We start from the raw sequence: 14,466 nt of genomic DNA, 5'->3' as shown, positions 1-14,466 counted from the left end.
TTTATAACAATTGCCACTGCCTTCTTTCTACCAAGGGCCAGATAAAGAGAGCCTTACCTGGAACTAGAGAACTCTGCATGCTAATTATTATTTTTTGTAATTTTAACCACTGAAAATAGGCACTACCAAACACCCTATAGATTCCACCCTATCAAGGAAAGAAATCTGTATCATTATATCCTTCCCGCATATATTTTTGTTTTCAAGATCTGGTAAACATGATGATGGAAATGTATGCTGCCCCTGATATTCACACCGTTGTTCCAGCGGGAAACTCTGCTGACCCAAAGATGCTTTTTCAAGAGGCAACTGGATTTTCTTGCTTTTATTTGAAGACATTTCGCTTGTCACCCAAGAAGCTTCTTGAGGTTCAGAGCCGAAAAAGCTTCTTGGATGGGAAACGAAACGTCCTCAAAGAAAAACAAGAAAGTCCAGTTGCCTTTTGAAAAAGCGCCTTTGGGACCACCATGACCGGGATGACGGAGAATCTCCATGGACACTTAGAAGCTCTGCTGTGTTGTGGTATGTTAAGTCAACAAGATATTAAACCCAGGCCAATTTTAGAGAATAGACATTTATTGACTCTTTCTAGCATAAAAGAAAGAATTTAATGCAGGAGAGTTGTTTACTATAATGTTTAGTAACTTCAGAATGACTAACATAGTTCTTATATGTGGCAGAAAAGCTGTAATGAATCAGTAAAAGAAATATTAACATGTAAAAGTAACAACTGAACGGCAAAAAGAGTTAAAAAAAATCCTATTTCAGTCTTAAGATTGCAACTGTAAGGACCCACCCCACTTTGCATCTTAAGAAGACAGAACTCTTGGAATAATTCTTCCAACAGGAATCCTTTATTAAGAGAAAATGGTCGCAGGCATGCTAGACAGGACTTGGGGTTCAAGCTCTTCCATTCAAGGTTTTAAGGGGTTCCCCAGTAGTCCCACCCAATCAACCCCCCTTCCAGTGATAGTTTCAAGTATCACAATTCCACCCCCTTTCTTCTTTCTTCCGTCTGAATGGAGACTTCAGGTAACTACATGAAAGGCAAGTATCCTGCTTTGTTATGATAAGGGTCTCTAGTGCTAACGCTTTGATGTTACAATAAACACACATTCAGCATTCAGCTCTTTGAAGTGTACTGAAGGAAGTGAGGGCCATAAAGCCCCTTTGTTCTCCCCCTTCTCTCCCTCTTATGGCAGAATCCAAAGAAGGCAGAATTGGGAGTTTCTCTATTTGATAATTAAAGATGAAATATGATTGGATTCTGACATCCGGCCCCTCTTAAAAATAAGAGAGATCCACCTGAAAGAAAACACAAGTATAAAATTTAGTTAGGCTTGTTAGGTTACTCTGTGTGAAACTTCTTCAATAGCTTCGGGGCTCTGACATGACGTTTATGGACCCACTCATTTTGTGAGGGAGGGAGGTTTTTCCAGGCAACTAGGTACTGAGTTGCTCCATGATATCTCCTAGAGTCAAGGACTTCCTTTATTTCGAAGTGTTGTTCACCCTCCACCATGATTGGAGGTGGTGGGGGGGGATTTTTGGCCGTAAGGTTGACTGATGCTCTCTTTTCAGCAAGCTGCAATGAAAAATTGGGTGTATTTGCCTGAGATTTTTGGGTAATTCTAATTCTACTGTTACTGGATTTATGATTCTTTTAATTGGAAAAGGTCCTATATATTTTGGTCCAAGTTTTTTTACAGGGCTGTAGGGACTTTAGGTATTTTGTAGATAAGTACACCATTTCTCCTATAATGAATGGTGTAGGCTCAACCCTTTTTTTATCGGCTTGTGTTTATATGCCTGCCTAGCTTCATCTAGTGCTTTTCTGACTATTGGCCAGGTGTTTTGTAATTTCTCCATCCATTCTTTCAGCGAGGGGATCGTTGGTTCGTTTGGGGTTAATTCTGGCATGGGGTTGAAACTTTGACCCGTGGCTATTTGAAAAGGAGTGTAACCTGTGCTGGAGTGGACTGCATTATTGTAGGCAACTTCTGCAAAAGGGAGTAAGTCCGCCCACTCGGTCTGCTGGAAACTAAGAAAACATCTTAAATATTGCTTAAGTACGGAGTTCATTTTTTCAGCCCCCCCCATTTCCTTGTGGGTGGTGGCTAGATGTCAGTCCCTGAGTGGTTCCTAAGAGGGATAAAAATTCCTTCCAAAATGCAAACGTAAATTGCACCCCCCTGTCAGAGATGATGCGTTGGGGTGCCCCATGCAATCTGTAAATGTGCTGGATGAAAAGTTTTGCTAAGGCTTTTGCAGTAGGAATCTTTTGGCAAGGGATAAAGTGCACCTGTTTGGAAAACAAGTCCGTGACCGTCCAGACCACAGTATTCCCATTGCTTTCTGGCAATTCCACTATAAAATCCAGGGCTATTTCTCTCCAGGGGGCTGAGGGACTTGCCACTGTTTGCAATAGTCCTGGCACTTTCCCTTGCAACCTCTTTGCCGTGGCACATTTTGGACAACTGGCTATATAACTTTCAATGTCCTTTTTCATGGATGGCCACCAAAATTGCCGTTTAATTAAATGTAAAGTTTTTACAAATCCAAAAGGCCCTGCTGATTTTGTGTCATGGCAAAGGTGCATGAAAGTTGCTCTTTGAGTTGTTGGTATATATAACTTTTCCCCTATCCAAGGCAACCCGTCTTTCATTGTGCACACATTTTTGTTTTTCTGGAACCAATCATCTGTTTCCAAACTTTTTCTGAATTCAATTCCAGTTTGGCTGTCCAGTTGTGGTTTTAATTTTGCTTGGGTTCTTGTGGTTACTGGTGCTGCCAGTTGTGACTCTGCCATTATTGGTCTAGAGTCTGTGGTTCGTGCGCTGTTATATTGGGGCATGCTAGATAGTGCATCTGCCAGGAAGTTCTTTCTTCCTGGTAAATGTTTGAGCTTAAATTGGAATTGGTGAAAATGCTGGGACCAGCGGGCTTGTTTGGGATTGAGTTTCCTGGAAGTTTTCAGGGCTTCCAAATTTTTGTGATCATTCCACACCTGGAAGGGGATTTTGTTGCCTTTATCAGGAACTGTCCTCCACTGAGGTAATGCCACGTTGATCCATAAGCCTCCTTCTCCCATACGGGCAGCGCGTTCTGTTTCCGTGGTTTCTTGGATGTATATGCACAGTTCAATACTCATCATCATTTTCTTGTAATAGCACAAGCCCTCCCACTGCCACCTCACTATGCTCTGCCTGTTATTACGAAGGCTTGTCCATGTCTGGGTGCCTTAGTATTGGTTCGGCATAAAACAGGTCTCTTTAGTCTCTCAAACGCGCTGCTTGGCACTCCAGGTCCATGTTAGTGGCTGGCTAGGTTTACTGAGGAATTGCCCCTTCGTTTTTAGTAAGTGAGTGAGGGGCAAGGCTATCTGTGCAAATGAGGGGATGAATTGGCGGTAAAAATTTGCAAAGCCCAGGAAACTTTGTAGGTGCTTTCTTGTGCGGGGTGGTGCCCATTCTAATACTGCTCTGACCTTCTCTGGGTCCATTTCACTGCCCTGTGGGGATATGCGCTAGCCTAGGTAGTCTATCCTTTCCTGGTGGAATTCGCATTTTGAGAGTTTGGCATATAGGTGAGCGGCTCGCAGCTTCTTTAAAAACGCTCTGACAAGTTTGACGTGTTCTTCTTTTGTTTCAGTAAAGATAAGAATGTCGTCCAAGTAAACAAGGACCCCCTTAAACAGGTGCTCCCTTAGAAAGTCATTGATTAATTGCATAAAGACTGCAGGGCCCCCTTGTAATCCAAATGGCAAGACTTTGAATTGATAGCACCCATGGGGCAGTTAAATGCAGTCTTCCATTCGTCCCCTTCCTTGATTCTCACTCGATAGTAAGCTTCCCTTAAGTCTAGTTTAGAAAATATTTTCCCTTTCGATAGGTGTGACAGCATGTCTTTCATGAGGGGCAGCGGGTATAGGTTGCTTTCACTGATTGTGTTCAGGGCCCTATAATCCACGCATAAACGTAAAGAGCCATCCTTCTTCGCTCTAAAAAGGACCGGGGCAGCCACTTTAGGCTTAGCTGGTTCAATGAAACCTCTCTCCAGGTTTTTTTTTATAAATCTTTCCATTTCCTCCTTCTCCTTTGGGCTCATGGAGTATAATCTGGGCTTCGGGAGTTTTGCCCCAGGCTTGAATTCCATGGTACAGTCTGTGGGTCGGTGGGGGGGAAGCTCATTCGCCCTCTCCTCACTGAAGACTTCAGCAAGGTCCCTATATTCCTCTGGTATTTCTGTTAATCTTTTTCCCTCTCCTATGGATGCTTTTTCTATTCTTGATTCTGGTAGCCTCTCTTGGGGTTTTAAGTCCATAGGGTCCCCTTCGGGAATTTGATTTCTGTCGTCCTCCAATTTACCCAGGGGTTCCATTTTTTCAACCATTCCATCCCTAGAATCATTGGGCATTCCATACCTGGGGTCACCACAAACGATAAGTCCTCTTCATGGTTGCCCAGGGAGAGGTGTATTGGCAGAGTGGCTAGGTTCGCTGCACCCCCCCTGCTATGGATCCATCTAGCTGCCAAATGAGATTGGTTGTGCCAGTCATCCTGGATGGGGGGATGCGCCAGATTCCCCCACTAGTGTTGGGCTAATGAGGCAGCGGGTACAGCCAGAGTCTATTAAGGCCTTTCACCTTCACAGCTTCGGGCATGGGGGGGGGTTAATATAATCACTGTTTTGAAGTATGGGTGTGATGCATCCACTTACCACGGGGTTCGCCGCGTAGGCAGCTTTTTCTGGTGCTTCGCTGCGCGCAAGATTCGCTCGGCGTCGCGGGCTCCGACGCGTCGCGCGTCGCGTTCGCGTCGTGGTTTCGGCATCGGCAAGTCTTGCTCCGAGCTGTCCTCTGAGGCATCCACCGGCCCTGTGGTGTAGGCTGGAGTCCTTTCCCCTTGGTGAGCAGAGGTGGGGGTTTCTGCAATTTCCATCATTCTCATGGCCGTTTCTTTTGGCTTAGCTGAAAACTTTCCGGGTTTGTTGATTGGGGATCTGTCTGGGTTGTGCTGGGGGGCCTTTGAGCGGCATTCTACAGCTCGATGCCCTTCTCTTTCGCACTTGAAACACCCCATTTGCTTCTTGGCTGTATCCGATGATTTCACCGGTTGGTGTGTCAGCTCAGGCGGGGGCGGCTCCATTGTTTTCCTCGGCGGTGCCTCTTCAATATGTCGATCTCTGCTTCCTCTGCCAAGACGTACCATTCCTCAAGTCGATGTGGGTCCCCTCGGGGCAGGCAAGCATCATATAGATCATAGTTTAGTCCGTCTTTGAAATGGCCAAGGAGGATGTCTTCTGGCCAATTCAGTTTGCTGGCAATGGCCCGGAATTCTTGTGTATACTCAGCCACTGGGCGTTTGCCCTGCCTCATCGTTGTTATTCTTTCACGGGCTTTGCGATCAGCCAGGGGGTCTTCAAATCGTCTTCTCAAAGAGGACATGAAACGGTTGAAGTTACTGAGTTCTGGGGCATTGGAGTCATGCAAGTTCACTACCCAATCCGCAGCTGGTCCATCCAGGGCAGATTGCACGATCCGGATGCGGGCTTTGTCGCTGGGAATATCCTGCCCATATTCCTCCATGTAGCTGAGGACTTGGGTTAGGAAAAACCCCAAGCGTGTTGGCTCCCCTTTGAATTTCACTTCCAACGGTGGACGTCTTGGAATGGATCGGTGCCTCTGTTGTGGGTGGTAGTGCCTTCCGTCCAGATTGCCATCTGTGGTCCGGTAGGGGGTGGGAGCTCCTGGATCAGTAGATGTCCCTGGGGTTGCAGGTTCCACGTCCCCCTCGGTGTCTCTCCCTTTGCGGCTCCAGGAACTGGGGCAGCCGTAGGGTTCAGTATTCTCCTCTCCTAGGGAGCTGAGAGTTCTCTTCATCAGGTCAATAGCTTTCTCTAGGATCCAGTCTGAGTACGGTGCCCAGCTTCCTCCCTCTTCACTTGCGTGCAGGGATTTCTCCATCTCCTGCTTCCATTCTGGTTGCTTGGTCCCCGTCTCAGGGTCACCTTTCTTGATTCCTTTCCCCACTCACTTTTCTTTCCAACGCCCATCGACCAGCGAGGCTTGTGGTCCTGTGTCTCCACCACTTCTTCTCCTGAGGAATCTGGCCTCTCGGATCCCAACATATGGCAAGGTTCCAGCTGGGTCAGTGGCTCTCTTTCCAGGGAGTTTTTCCCCTCTCTTGCTCCAGTGTCTGACATGGTAAATTTTTGCAAAATCCCCCGGCAAGGGTCTCCCTTCCAGGTGGATTAATTTTGCAAGTCCTGTCTAATGTAAGGACCCACCACACTTTGCATCTTAAGAAGACAGAACTCTTGGAATAATTCTTCCAACAGGAATCCTTTATTAAGAGAAAATGGTTGCAGGCATGCTAGACAGGACTTGGGGTTCAAGCTCTCCCATTCAAGGTTTTAAGGGGTTCCCCAGTAGTCCCACCCAATCAACCCCCCTTCCAGTGATAGTTTCAAGTATCACAATTCCACCCCCTTTCTTCTTTCTTCCGTCTGGATGGAGACTTCAGATAACTACATGAAAGGCAAGTATCCTGCTTTGGTTATGATAAGGTTCTCTAGTGCTAACGCTTTGATGTTACAATAAACACACATTCAGCATTCAGCTCTTTGAAGTGTACTGAAGGAAGTGAGGGCCATAAAGCCCCTTTGTTCTCCCCCTTCTCTCCCTCTTATGGCAGAATCCAAAGAAGGCAGAATTGGGAGTTTCTATATTTGATAATTAAAGATGAAATATGATTGGATTCTGACAGCAACCATATGGAAAACAACATAGTGTAATAGCAGTTAATAACTGTATGATTAACAACCAAATAAAAGAAATTCTTATTATCTAACCCAAAACTCAATGTTTAATTACTCTGTTCATTCTGGCTGATTTGATTAACCTCTTTCTCTTGATCAGCATGTTTTGGGCTTTTTCAAAATCAATCTCCTTTATTTCGCATTTCTTCATTTCACTGAGCACGTCCAGCAAATCCTTATTCTGCTCCTTTAAGTTGTCGAAGCTTTTCTGGTATTCTTCTTGACACATCTTCAGTATTTCTTTCGTTTGCTCGGTTTTCAAAAGGCTGTTTTTCATCGCCGATGACAACGATGAGTCTTCTTGGACATTTCTCTGGGATTTGGACATATTTGGTGCCATGGGACCAAAAGGGGATGTGCGGCTGCAGAATTTGCTTCTGCTGTCGAAAACCTCAATATCAATCGAGAGGGTGTTCATTTTCTTTATCAGTTTTTTCTGGTTTATGTTCCCTGACACTGCTCTTTCAGTTAACATATTGGAAATCGTGATGATATCGTTACATATTTTCACTGCCACATTTTTCAGGCTGCAGTTTCTTTCTTTTTTTATTTTCTCTAACAGTTGCTGGGATTTCTTTTTGATCCATATGGTTTTGATTTCGTTGTTTTTTTTATTGTAGAGGACATCCATGTCAATATTACCTTCATCATCCACCACGGTTTTAAGACCGTCCACCAATACCACCATTTGACCTGACAGGGCACAGATGTTGTTCATGGCTATAAAGTCATCCCTACTTTCAAACTCTTCCTCACTTCTGCTGTCGATTGGAGAAAGCAACTTATTTCCGTTAAAGCTGAGCAAGGATGTCAGGCAGGTAATGGGCACCGTCAAGGTTTCTCTTACAGTTGAAGTGAAATCCAGATTTACACTACTCCAGCCAGTAGGAATGCTATCTATCATTTTTCTATAATCGTCAAACGTATCAGTCACTCTGTTCTTTACTTCCTTGTAGTATTGCTCTGCTTTGGCCTGGGCTTCTTCAGCTGCTGCTTTTCTTAGCTTCAGGTCTTCCAAGGCATGTTTGGTTTGCGTCAATCCTTGTTCATACTGTGATTTGGAACTCATACACACTTCCAGGAGTTCCTCAGTCAGACAGATGACATCATTGAACTTATTGTCAACTGCCTTAGCCAAAGAGGAACATTCATTTGCAATTGATTTCAGGCTGGATAGCTGTCCAGGGAGCAAGGCATCTATCAAGGTAAGGTCACCCTGGAATAAGGTCTTCATGACCATCTTGATTTGCTCAGGGACGCTCATAGAAAGCAGCCGGATGCCATCCATATTCTTGTGGGCTATGCTGAAGGCATGCCACCCACTGTTGCTCACCTGCATCAGGGAGGCCCGGAAAGAGTCCGGATACCTCATATATTTGTAGCCTCCCTCGGGTGGGGCAAGATTGATGGCAAAGTCTCCTTCTCCTGCAGCAATGCAAGCCAGCTCCCCTAAGAGGGCGATAGAAATGGGCCCAGGCATCAGATACTCCTCCCAATTTGCGTGGGGCTTCATCATCAGTTCTGTCTCCTTTCGGACTTCCTCTGCTTTGCTAATGTTCATCACGGCTCTCGTAGCAAGCGCAACTTTGGGCTGGACAGCCATTTCGGCCTGGATAAAACAAAAAGAAGAAGAAGAAAGGTTGAACCGTCAAAACTGTAGTCTCTGGAATACCTCGATTGGAAAAGAACCCAGTGAACTCAGGAGTTCTAGAAGACTTTGCCACGTCCAGGATAATACAGTCATAACGTTTTTTTACTGGCGCTAATTTCCTTTTAAGAAATATGCATGCCAAGCACAGGAAACCAGGAGCTGAGGCGGTTGAAATGAATACAGGTTTATTGCATGTTAGCACTCTCTACAAGAATCTGAAGTGCTAACGGTTAAAGGCAGATTGGTGGTCGATAAGGGTCAACGGAATTCAAGGTGCGCTGGCCTTAGATCTCTTGTGAGCGCAAAGGGACTCGAGACTGATGATGTGCTTGACCCCTCCCTCGGGCTCAGTCTGGTCATCTCCTACAATGCAAAATTTGCTTGACTTGCTGCATTTTCATAAATTAGATTTAGAAATTCACTTCTGAACCTTTGTTTCACATGTACTTAGCTTGCTTCTATCAGAAATGTTGAATTTTAGCTCTTATAACCTCCAAAGCCAACCCAACGGCCACATTCAATGGGGATTTACAGAATTAACATCCAACATATCTGGACAGAATTTTTTAAATATTAATTTAATTAATATTAATTAAATGTTGCTTATTAAGTCTTTAAATGTTGTTTAACCAGTGCCAGCAATAAAAATGAATACATTTTCATACTTCAATCTAAATAACTGAAAACAGCTATATGATTAAAAAACCTAAACAATAAAGCTAAAAGAAAAAAACTAAAAAGAAAAAAATGCAGAACAATGTTCCAATAATATTTTCTACTTGCTTAGTATGCCAAAATCAGCGAAATCATAGTTACACAAATCATTAGAGTCAATGTTTGAACAAGAAATCAAACCAAGTTTATATGGAGTCCTGTTATCTGATCTTGCCTTTCTGGCAATACAAAATCTGTTCAAAGATTGAAAGCTGACAAATTCTGTTTAACCAAATTTTGAAGTCTCAAATACATTCATTCTTCAACTAATTACACAATCCCATTTAGTGCCACAGTAAAACCACAATACAGATAGTCCTCAACTTACCACCTACAACCATTCATTTAGTGACCATTCAAACTTACAACAGCACTGAAAAAAGTGACCCATGACCCTTTTTCACATTGAACAACCATTGCAGCATCCCCCTGGTCACGTGATCAAAATTCGGAAACTTGGCAACTGGATCCTATTCGTGGCAGTTGCAGTGTCATGGGGTCAGGTCTGTTGTGGCCTCCTGATAAGCAAAATCAATGGCAAAGCTAGATTCATTTAACAACCGTGTTACTAACTTAACAACTTCGGTGATTCACGTAACTGGCAAGAAAGATCATAAAATGCTGCCAAACTCACTTAATAACTATCTTACTTAGCGATGGAAATTTATTGTCGTATTTCAAGAAGTACCTGGTACCTCAAAGTATCTTCGTAGTCAAACTGAAGCTTTCCAATGTATTAACTGGAAACACGTTCACTTCTTTCAATGTAAGTTTCTCCCTCCCCAAGAGGACTTATACATTTAATAAATTGATAGTTTAGTTGAATGCATAAAGGGAGATAAATAATGAAGGACCTGTCTTGCTTCTTCCGGTCTTTCATTTCCCTCTGACTTTGATTCAAGCCAGATTCTCATCTTTCAATGTAACCTGACTTATCCATTTAATAAATAACTGAAAACTGAATGCATATTTTGTTTTGCTTATTCTGACTTCATCTTTCATTTCCCTCGGACTTTGATTCAAGCCAGATTCAAGAGATTCCTTTGACACCCCGGAATGTATTAAGAGTTAAAGTACAATTAGATTTCACCAACAGGTGGGATTTAAGGAAAAAGCCACTTTACAGCCACCTCCTTCCGTGAACTCAGGAACGGAGAAGAGAAACAAGCTTAAATTACATCCTCGCCATAATCTGCTTCCAAATCCTAACGGAACATACACTTGTTTCCTCAGCCTCCTTACTCCGAGCTCTGCACGATTCTTTTCAGCTATTGTCATCCCCCTAGTGGAGCACAGTGACACATAATTTTCAGACTTCGGCTGAATCCTGGCTTCCCTGCTCTTCCCCCATTTCATATGAGGACACCCCCAACCTCCACTGCAGAATCTGTCTCCATCCTCTCATTGGGCTTTCATTCAGTTCACTGTCCATAACCAGAAAATGAGCCTATCTCTGGCTCCTCCCCCCCCCCGATACTCTGTGTTTTCCACCCCCTGCGGGAGAAAGTTTTATGCTCCCTTAAGGACACGACCCTCTGGAGGCTCACCTGTTGGTAAAAGACGCCGTGAGAACCACCATAAGAAATACCCCCTCCCCCGAGAGAGAGAGAGAGAGAGATAGAGAGAGAGAGACTCACGTCGGAACTTGTTTGTCTTTGAAGTTCAGACTGGAGAGGAGCCAAAACCGGCTATATTCGCTCTGCGAGGGGTTTCGATGCTTTTGTGAAGCTCGAGCGGATGCGAGTGCTTTTTATGCAGCCTGTTTAGTTTCAGTTTCTGCTTTGCACTGATTCCTGGAAATCAGGCGTGTTCGGAAATCAGCCCAAGTTGTAAAAGGCGGCTTTTGTACCCAGAGCCTTAACTCTAAATCCTCCCCTGGATGCTTCAGGGAACTTCCAGAGGCCACCTGTAGAAACTCTGCAGCCTCTCTTAAAATGGGGCATTGCAAATCAAAACAGTTTCTGGTTTTATAAATACCCTCTGGACCTCTGAATGGGGAGTCCTTTCTTTCTTTCTTTCTTTCTTTCTTTCTTTCTTTCTTTCTTTCTTTCTTTCTTTCTTTCTTTCTTTCTTTCTTTCTCTCTTCTCTCTTCTCTTCTTGATCTCTGAATATTTCACCTCCATTTCTGGCAGGGATCAAGTCAGTTTCTTGCACTTTTTTCAATTCCAGTTTAGCTACGCGAATGGCAATTTTTTCTCATCAAATTGGAAAGAGAGATTAGGTGGGATGTTACTAGATTCAGCCCTCGGTCCTCTACCTTTATTATTTTTTAAAAAATGACTTGGGGGGGGGGAATGATGAATTCTGTAAGTTTGCAGATGATACACAACTGGATGGGTAAAATTCTAAAGCAGATTCCATATTCAAAACCAACCTGAGAGGGTAGGAGAAAAGGCAGAATAGCATAAAGATGTTTTAATGTTTTGAATTGTTTTAATGGTTTTTACTGTTTTAAAATGTTTTGAAGATTTTAATTGTAATATATGTTTTTGAATTGTGAGCCACCCAGAGTTGTTTACTCAGATGGGGAGAAAAAGGAAAGAAAAGAAAAGGAAGGAAAAGAAAAAGAGAAGAGAAGGAAGGAAGGAAGGAAGGAAGAGAAAGAAAGAAAAAGGAAGGAAGGAAGGAAGGAAGGAAGGAAGGAAGGAAGGAAGGAAGGAAGGAAGGAAGATCTGTTGGAGACAAATGCAAGGTTCTTTACTAAGGAAATGATTATGACATGGCAACTGTTTTAGAAAGAAGGTTGTAATTTATTGAAGAGGAGAGCCAGACAGAAAGATGACTCTGGAAAAAAGTGACCACATGGAGCAGAATGGTGGGCTTTTATACCTTCTGGGGTCTCTTGAGGTTGTTTCCTGTTCCTGTTTGAGGCTTTGTATTTCTTGTGTCATGTACTTTGAGCTCAGTCTGAGTGTGCCCTTTTGGTATTGGTGGGTTAATCCTATTATGTCCTGTCTTAGAGTGGGGTATGTAGATTTTAGGGGTCTTTGTCTTCCTAATCTCTTCAGTTTCTAGATGGAAGGCGGCAACTTTTCTGAAAGAATTATTACATTTGCGTTTCTAAAAGCTGGCTTTTGCTGAGTTCCCTGGCTGGGAGGGGGGGGGGAGAGAAGTTTCTGCCTTTTTAAAGATCTTCTCCATCATTCCTTTGGGGAAATATATTTTGCCTTTTTAATATTCCCCCAAATATTTCTTTCTCTGGATTCTTCCCACAGAGTATATACTGTATATAAATACAGGCACACCTCGAGTTACGACCACAATTGAGCCCAAAATTTCTGTTGCCAATAAGACAGTTGTTAAGTAAATTTTGCACCATTTCACTACCTTTCTTGCCAGAGTCATTAAGGGAATCACTGCAATTGTTAATTTAGTAACCCAGTTAAGTGACTCTGGCTTCCTCACATTGACTTTGCTTGTCAAAAGGTTGCAAAAGGGGATCACATGACACTGGGATTTTGCAACCATCATAAATGTGAATCATTTGCCAAGCATCCAAATATTGATCACGTAACTATGGGGTTACTGCAAGGGTTGTAAGTGTGAAAAATGATCATGTCACTTTTTTCAGTGCTGGTGTAACTTTGAACAGAAACTAAATAAAATGTTGTAAGTCAAGGATTCCCTGTAATGAGGACCATCTGGAATGAGAGTTGTATTCATAAAAAAAACATAGTGTTGACTAGGGCAGTGTTTCCCAAACTTGACAATTTTAAGGCATGAGGACTTCAACTCCCAGAATTCCACAGCCAGCAACGCTGGCTGTGGAATTCTGGGAGTTGAAGTCCACATGGCTTAAAATTGTCAAGTTTGGGAAACACTGGACTAGGGTATATCATGTGGCTACCGAAGGCTACAAGCAAATTTTCCCAGAAGGGATGCTGACTTTATGTCAAAATGTGGGGGAAATTTAAAAATAAAAATATATATGCTTTTAGTATTATCATGTAATCATATTTTATATTTTATAATTATCATTGTATAATCAATTGCCTGAGTAGATGCTTTGAGTATATAGGGAACATACAAGCCTCAGGTGGAGGAAGGGGGGAGAACAGGAGTTACCGTGGGGCCCAGTGTGAGTCACCATCTAGGAATTGTTTTTAAGTACCTTCTGGTGCCTGGTACCCCTACTGGATCTAACAGGTGTAGAAGATGGGAGACATCTCTCCTCTAGAATGGATATAGGATAGTAGGGGAGGGAGCTTATTAGTATAATGTATTCTGTTTAGGCGCTTCTGATAGATTGTAACCTCCAAAGCCTAAGCCAATGGGGCCATGGGGGAGGGAATGGGGCGTCGTGATAGGATGTATAATAATATGTGATTTTGGAATTTGGGGTGTGGTTCAGTGCTTGGCTACATTGCATTGCCTTCCTGAATCCACCACGCTTTACAAACCGTTATTTTTTTAGACTTTGTTGTGAAGTCTAATAAACTTCTTTTCTATTTGTAACTCAGAGTGGATTTCAGTTTGTGACTATTTTTGTGTCTAACAATTTTGGTGCCGAAACCCGGGACTCAATGGGATTTCATTGGAGGATGATGTGGAAGGCATGCCCTGTCAAGTTCGACAGTCTAGCTTCGAACTGCAGGAGTGATGGGTGCTGAACAAACCCTAGAGCCCTACGAACCTAAATAGAAGTTGCAAATAGAAACGAAGGGTGAGGGAACCAGGAATAGAGATTGCTGGCCTCAGGAAAAATCGGGTAACTTCGCGCACGAACCTAGGTGACTAATATCTGGGGTGGCCAGATGAAAACCATCTAGGCAGTTGGGGGAGGACTGGGTAGGACTGTTTGAATCTGAGATCTGTGAGAGGAGTGCATTAGACGTCCCAAGTACCACAGGGGGTAGCAAGACGGTGTGGGTGCTGACCCTTCAGTTTTTGCCCTACCCTCATGAGAGGATTGGAGTAGAAAAAGGGAGAAGCAGGAGCTTGATGAAGTGAAAGTTGGTTTCATTTGGTTGGTAAGGATAAGATAACAGTATGGTAAACCAGTATGGGCAATTCTCAGAGTGTTCCCAAAAGGAAATGTGTGAAGAAAATTAGGAAGAATCCTAGGTTAAGCATAGATACAGGGAGTCCTTTAGGACTCCTACAAAGTAATTGGGGTAAATCGCCTTATAATAAGATAATTGATAGATAAAATTTGACTAAAGAAGATATGGTGAATTTGTGTTGCTTTGTTTGGTGGGAGGAATTGGAACCTGGCCCCCAACAACAGACAGAGAAGGAGGAAAGTGTATGTTCAGAGAGATACAGAGAAAGTTAGGCAGAA

The 14,466-nt window shown here is 43.2% G+C and overlaps 2 protein-coding genes across 5 annotated transcripts in view; both read right to left on the bottom strand.

Moving 5' to 3' along the window:
• Positions 1-14,466, bottom strand: part of LOC120314232 — a 65,448-nt gene that overhangs the window by 32,137 nt on the left and 18,845 nt on the right. The window lies entirely within an intron of this gene.
• LOC120314233 lies at positions 556-11,250 on the bottom strand. 4 transcript variants are annotated; one of them, XR_005558377.1, is made up of 3 exons: positions 10,822-11,249; positions 6,771-8,428; positions 556-782 (listed from the first exon to the last, which is right to left on the bottom strand). XR_005558377.1 is itself a non-coding variant. In XM_039357104.1 (3 exons), the coding sequence occupies exons 2-3, from the start codon at positions 8,420-8,422 to the stop codon at positions 6,860-6,862; spliced, it is 1,443 nt and encodes a 480-aa protein (XP_039213038.1). In that variant the 5' UTR covers positions 8,423-8,428; positions 10,822-11,247; the 3' UTR covers positions 6,644-6,859. The 4 variants fall into 4 exon arrangements, 3 of the variants coding, with proteins under 3 accessions (XP_039213038.1, XP_039213037.1, XP_039213036.1); XM_039357104.1 differs by lacking the exon at positions 556-782 and having other exon boundaries at positions 6,644-7,575; positions 7,696-8,428; positions 10,822-11,247; XM_039357103.1 differs by lacking the exon at positions 556-782 and having other exon boundaries at positions 6,644-8,428; positions 10,732-11,250.

The sequence above is a fragment of the Crotalus tigris genome, unplaced genomic scaffold (genome assembly GCF_016545835.1).
Source record: "Crotalus tigris isolate CLP2741 ecotype Arizona unplaced genomic scaffold, ASM1654583v1 scf7180000018867.1602434, whole genome shotgun sequence".
Lineage (NCBI taxonomy): Eukaryota > Metazoa > Chordata > Lepidosauria > Squamata > Viperidae > Crotalus > Crotalus tigris.
Note: the sequence above shows the minus strand (reverse complement) of the source record. Positions and strands in the feature narration are given on the sequence as shown.

Excerpts from the sequence above, each read along its gene's own strand:
- LOC120314233 (XM_039357103.1), bottom strand. The coding sequence starts at position 8,422 with ATGGCTGTCCAGCCCAAAGTTGCGCTTGCTACGAGAGCCGTGATGAAC.